This window comes from Pogoniulus pusillus, chromosome 32, assembly GCF_015220805.1.
Source record: "Pogoniulus pusillus isolate bPogPus1 chromosome 32, bPogPus1.pri, whole genome shotgun sequence".
Classification (NCBI taxonomy): domain Eukaryota; kingdom Metazoa; phylum Chordata; class Aves; order Piciformes; family Lybiidae; genus Pogoniulus; species Pogoniulus pusillus.
This window is the reverse complement of record NC_087295.1, coordinates 2,331,437-2,337,738: the sequence shown is the minus strand read 5'-3', so window position 1 is coordinate 2,337,738 and position 6,302 is coordinate 2,331,437. Positions and strand designations below refer to the sequence as shown.

Below are 6,302 nucleotides of genomic sequence, written 5' to 3'. Positions count from 1 at the left end.
GGAATAGGAATCCTCCTGGAGTCCTGAGTGCAGTTCTGCAGCCCCCAGCACAAGCAGGACATGGAACTGTTGGAGCCAGTCCAGAGGAGGCCACCAAGATGCTCAGAGGGCTGCAGCAGCTCTGCTATGAGGACAGGCTGAGAGAGTTGGGGCTCTGCAGCCTGGAGAAGAGAAGGCTTCCAGGAGACCTTGAAGTGGCCTTGCAGTATCTGAAGGGGGCTACAGGAGGGCTGGGGAGGGACTATTGACAAGGTCTGGTAATGACAGGAGGAGAAGGAATGGGTTTGAAGTGGCAGAGGGGAGATTGGAACTGGATGTGAGGAAGAAGTTGTTTGCAGTGAGGGTGGTGAGACACTGGCACAGGTTGCCCAGGGAGGTTGTGGATGGCAGAAGCATCGAATGTGATCTTTGATCACCTTCTGTGCTGCTGTCATCCACAACCTCCCTGGAGGTGTTGAAGGCCAGGTTGGATGAGGCCTTGAGCAAGCAGTGGGAGGTGAGCCTGCCTATGACAGGGGGTTGGAACTGGCTGAGCTCTGAGGTCCCTTCCAACCTGAGCTATGCTATGATTCTGTGAAGCTGCTGGACACACCACTTTGGGTTTGGTTTTGTTTGTTTGGGGTTGTTTTATTCTTGATTGATTTGATTTGACTGATTACATCTGTACCTCAAAGCATTTGGCCAGCAGCATGCAAGAGGATGCAAAACTCTTCTTGGTAAGCATTTACTTAGCTGTTCTTTCATGGTTATAGAGTGAAATACTTCACCCTCTTATCCAGGATGTTAAGGATTGGAAGGGACCTCTGGAGAGCTTCCAGTCTAAGCCTCCATGCCAGAGCAGCAACAGAGAATCCAGCACAGGTTGCACAGGAACACATCCAGACAAGGCTGGAATGGCAGCAGAGGAGACTCCACAACCTCTCTGGGCAGCCTGTGCCAGTGACTTGGAGGTAAAGTTTTGCTTTCTTGCAGTAGCCTTGTTCATTTTAAAGCCAAAAATAAAAAGGAGGGGGGGAAAAAATAAAAGGAAAGAGAACTTTGAAAGGCAGAATCAAGATGAAAGGCCAAATAATTACTTTCTACTTCTGGCAACAGATGGAAATTGTGGAGTAAGAGAATTAAACTTTAAATCACAGCCCAAGAAGTGCCCAGGAACAAAGTCAAAGTAGCTTTCTCCTTTAGATTGCGTTTGAAGCTGACACAGAAAGCAAACGTTTTCTCTTCTCTCAGATGAATGGATTAATCTGGGAGGTATCTTAGTCCTCTGCTGTTTGATGTGACTTCTCTTGAGGGATGAGCATCTGATTTTCCATGCTGCCTGGCAAGCAGTAATCACAGAGGGCTTTGTTGTCACACAGGGTTGGAGTCTGGGCAGTCACGCACAGACATGCTTCTGGTTGCCGTGGGAATGTCAGAGTGAGCTCAGGGGCACAGGCTGAAGTGTCACAGCTGGGAAGGACACAGCTCTGCCTCAGCCATCACACACAGCATGCTAGGGGTTGGAAGGGACCTCTGGGGATCTTACAGTCCACATCCCCCTCAACCAGAGCAGGATCAGAGAGCACAGGTCACACAGGAACACATCCAGGCAGGGCTGGAAAGGCTCCAGAGAAGGAGACTCCACAACCTCTCTGGGCAGCCTGTGCCAGGGCTCTGGGACCCTTCCAGGCAAGAAGCTCTTTCTTATGCTGAGGTGGAACTTCCTGTGCTGCAGTTTGCATCCCTTGTGTCTGTCTGATCATAGGGCACAGGTGAGCAGAGGCTGTCCCTGTCCCTTCCTCTCAGTCTTTTCTCCAGACTAAGCAGCCCCAGGTCCCTCAGCCTCTCCTTACCAGGCACTGCTCCAGTCCCCTCACCATCCTCATAGCCCTCTCCTGGACTCTCTCCAGCAGATCCCTGTCCCTCTTCAGTTGGGGAGCCCAAAACTGAAGGCAGTACTGAAGATGAGGTCTCACCAGGGTAGTGGGGGAGAAGAACCTCCCTTGATCTGCTGGCCACACTCTGCTTAATACACCCCAGGATCCCATTGGCCTTCTTGGCCCCCGGGGTACATTGCTGTTGCATGGATGTTCTCCACCAGGACCCCCAGGTCCCTCTCCACAGGGCTGCTCTCCAGCAGTCACCTCCCAGCCTGTACTGGTGCAGTTTATTCTTCCTCCCCAGGTGCAACTTGCCCTTGTTGACTCTCCTTTGGTTCCTCTGTGCCCAGCTCACTCTGTCCAGGTCTCAGTGGAACGAGAGTGTGTGTAGAAGTTGTCCTGTAAAGTTGGAATCATTTTTTGGTGGTCAGTGCCATCTGACTGTAAATAGTGGAGGTAACATCCAGCTGAGCCACTTGACACAGATCCCAGGCATTTGAGGAAGGAGCTGTTCAGTTGACCACCTTGCATCACGCTCTGCTTGGCTGGATTTAAAGGTGAAACTCCTGGAGTCCCCCAGCACAAGAAGGACGTGGAACTGTTGGAGCCAGTGCAGAGGAGGCCACCAAGGTGCTCAGAGGGCTGCAGCAGCTCTGCTCAGAGGACAGGCTGAGAGAGTTGGGGCTCTGCAGCCTGGAGAAGAGAAGGCTTCCAGGAGACCTTGGAGTGGCCTTCCAGGATGTGGTCTACAGGAGGGCTGGGGAGGGACTATTGATAAGGTCTTGTAATGACAGGATGAGGAGGAATGGGTTTGAAGTGGCAGAGGGGAGATTGGAACTGGATGTTAGGAAGAAGTCGTTTGCAGTGAGGGTGGTGAGACAGTGGCACAGATCAGTGGTTTTAGCTAGATGGTACAGAAGGGGATTGTTAGTGACTTCCCCCCCATCCCAAAAAACATAGAGAAGGCTCTGAGCAGACCTTTCTGTTGTTCTTTGCTGTTCAGAGTACATCTTCATTACAGCTTGCTGGAAAACAGGGCTAAGAGGCACCCTCAGGACAGCAGCATGCAGACCCCTCGTGCTGAGCTTGCCCCTGGAAGCTCACCCAGTGCCAGTCCAAAAGAGGAGGTGAGAGCTCTTTGCAGTCCCTGTCCATCTGCTCATGATTGTGTGAGGCTTGTGAGGGGTCTCTGCTTTCCTCAGTAGAGGTCCCAGCAGAGCTTTGTGGAGCATCATCTGTGCCAGAACTATTCTGGTCTGGACAGGACCTGCATCTCCTGCCCTCCGTTGCTCTTGTCCCGGAAAGTCTCCCTCAGCCTTTGTGTTCTTCTTTCCCTAAGGAAAAACAAGGAACAGTCAGAGTTAAACTAGCTGGGAACAGGAAGCCAGTTTAGGAGCTCATAGAATCACAGAATGGTTTAGGTTGGAAGAGATCTCAAAAGCTCAACCAGTTCCAACCCCCTGCCATAGGCAGGGACACCTCCCACTAGAACAGGTTGCTCAAGGCCTCATCCAACCTGGTCCTGGACACCTCCCTGGGCAACCTGTGCCAGTGTCTCACCACCCTCACTCCAAACAACTTCCTAACATCCAGTTCCAATCTCCTCTCTGCCAGTTCAAACCCATTCCTCCTCCTCATCACAAGACCTTGCCAATAGTCCCTCCCCAGCCCTCCTGTAGACCACATTCTGGAAGGCCACTCCAAGGTCTCTCTGAAACCTCCTCTTCTCCAGGCTGCACAGCCCCAACTCTCTCAGCCTGTGTTCACAGCAGAGCTGCTGCAGCCCTCTGAGCATCTTGGTGGCCTCCTCTGGACTGGCTCCAACACTTCCATGTCCTTCTTGTGCTGGAGGACTCCAGGACTGCACACATGGTGGTGTTGATGTGTTCCCTCCCATCCTAGGGGTTACTATGGTGGTGTTGATGTGTCCCCTCCCATCTTAGGGGTTACTAAGGTGGTGTTGATGTGTCCCCTCCCATCCTAAGGGTTACTAAGGTGGTGTTGATGTGTCCCCTCCCATCTTAGGGGTTACTAAGGTGGTGTTGATGTGTCCCCTCCCATCTTAGGGGTTACTAAGGTGGTGTTGATGTGTCCCCTCCCATCCTAGGGGTTACTAAGGTGGTGTTGATGTGTCCCCTCCCATCCTAAGGGTTACTATGGTGGTGTTGATGTGTTCCCCCCATCCTAGGGGTTACTAAGGTGGTGTTGATGTGTCCCCTCCCATCCTAGGGGTTACTATGGTGGTGTTGATGTGTCCCCTCCCACCCTAGGGGTTACTAAGGTGGTGTTGATGTGTCCCCTCCCATCCTAGGGGTTACTAAGGTGGTGTTGATGTGTTCCCCCCTTCCTAGGGGTTACTAAGGTGGTGTTGATGTGTTCCCTCCCTTCCTAGGGGTCACTCAGAGTGACAGCAAAGGCGAGGTACTCGAAAGGGGGGCAGAGGTGGTTGCTGAAGAGGCAGTAGATGAGGGGGTTGATGGCACTGTTCAGAGCTGGCAGGTTCTGAATGATCACAGAGGCATAGAAACGCTCTTTGGTCTCGGGCAGTATGTTGAAGTTGTCCAGGATATCAAAAAGAAAGTAAGGGCTCCAACAGAGAACAAATGCTGGAAGAGAGACACAGAGAGCAAGAGCTTGGCATGAGATGCTTCAGCTCTTTAGGGAGGCAATCACACTCAAGCAGAGACTTTCTTAACACAAAGCATTTGCTCATGGGAAAAAAAAAAAGCCAATCAAAACCAACAGCCCCAAATATTTCTGCCTGCTCAGGGCCTTATTTAAGAGAATAGTTATTAGATTGTGCTTTTACTTGTCTTTACTGTGATTGTAATGCCCATAAAGTATATTGTGTGTGCCCCTCTAAGTGTTTGGAGTGCTCCCTCTAGATGGATGGAGGCACTTTTGAACACACATAAAGGGTAAATAGGTATGCAGTTAAGGCATCTTCAGTTGCAGTGAAGCACTCCTTAAATGGTCCCTGGAGTCAGCAGCCAATCGAAATGTACACAGTGGCAAATCACTGCTCTGTGTGGCTGTGCTGCCTGTCACAGCTACCCAGTAAAAGAGGGCTCTCAGACACCCAGGAGCAAGGAATGGGCACAGTGACACCACCCCTGGGCAGAGCAGTGGAGCATTTGGCACCCTGGTTGGAGGTGCTGTGTAGGTGGTGTGTGCTGGAAGACCCTGTCATAGAATCAGTCAATCATAGAATCAAGCAGGTTGGAAGAGGCCTCCAAGGTCATCCAGCCCAACCTAGCACCCAGCCCTGGCCAAGCAACCAGACCATGGCACTAAGTGCCCCAGCCAGGCTTGGCTTCAACACCTCCAGGCACAGCCACTCCATCACCTCCCTGGGCAGCCCATTCCAATGCCAATCACTCTCTCTGACAACAACTTCCTAACAACAACCAGCCTAGACCTGCCCTGGCACAGCTTGAGGCTGTATCCCCTTGTTCTGTTGCTGCTTGCCTGGCAGCAGAGCCCAACCCCACCTGGCTACAGCCTCCCTGCAGGTAGTTGTAGGCTAAGTTGTAAGCTTTAGGTGCCAGGCTTGCAAGGGTGCAGGCATCTGTGAAATCAGATATATGATCTCTGTCTGACCCAAAGGAGACACCAGAGTGGCCTCACGCTTGTTTCTTGTGACTTCAATCAGCAGTGCTTCCTCAGTAGGCAGCTGAGGGCTCACTGAACCTACAGAGAAGTAAACTCCCTGCTGGTTTTGCAGAGTGGCCAAAGCCACAGTGCCTGTGGCAGGTGCCACCACAGCAGCCCCACAGTGGCAGCCTGTAGGTGTAGCATGGACTCTGCAGGACTTCAGAGGGCTTTAAACAGATCCATGACTGTTAGGTACTGTCATCTGCTTGAACAGCAAGAGATGTTTGTTGGGTGCCTCAAGATTGCCACTGTCCAGGTGAGCTCCTCAAATCTAATGGTGTAGCAGCTGCAGTTGTTTTGGGCAAAAGCTTCCTCTGATTGCCATGCAGAAGAAATAGAGGCTCAGAGAAGCTGTTCTTGGGCTTCTAAAAAGCATGCATCATGCCAGCCCCTCTCCTGCCTGCAGATGGTACCCCTGAAGTGGGAGCTAAGCACCTCTGGAGCAGCTATTATCATCAGCACAGCATCCCAGCTGAATCTTGAGCACCCCCAGGGAGAGGAGTGGTCTCTTTTTCAGTGGCAGAGGATGACTGCCAGCCCTTGGGAGTAAATAGCTTTGGTCTCCTTCCTGCCTGCCTCTGGCAGCTCATCACAAGCCCTCTGTGACGCTGCCTTTATTCACTGAGCTAGAATGTCAGCCTCCTAATTCTGTCAGGGTACTGTCATCTCCCTGGGAGACAGAGGACACCTGCACTGAGTCATCTGCTGCCCAGCTGGGAAAGGGGAGCTGCTGCTTCCCAGCTCGGCAGTCAACAGGCTTCTGGCATCAATTCCCTTGCTCTGCATCCA

General features: G+C 52.0%; 1 protein-coding gene across 4 annotated transcripts in view; it reads right to left on the bottom strand.

Moving 5' to 3' along the window:
- Positions 1–2,826: 2,826 nt before the first annotated feature.
- The window catches only part of NPSR1 (neuropeptide S receptor 1), an 82,456-nt gene continuing 78,980 nt past the window's right edge, over positions 2,827–6,302 (bottom strand). For all 4 annotated transcript variants that reach the window (XM_064169947.1, XM_064169944.1, XM_064169945.1 and 1 more), the window contains 2 exons: positions 4,285–4,465; positions 2,827–3,193 (listed from right to left, as the gene is read on the bottom strand). In XM_064169947.1, the coding sequence (XP_064026017.1) occupies positions 3,106–3,193; positions 4,285–4,465 (269 nt within the window). In that variant the 3' untranslated portion in view covers positions 2,827–3,105. The remainder of the gene's footprint in view (positions 3,194–4,284; positions 4,466–6,302) is intronic.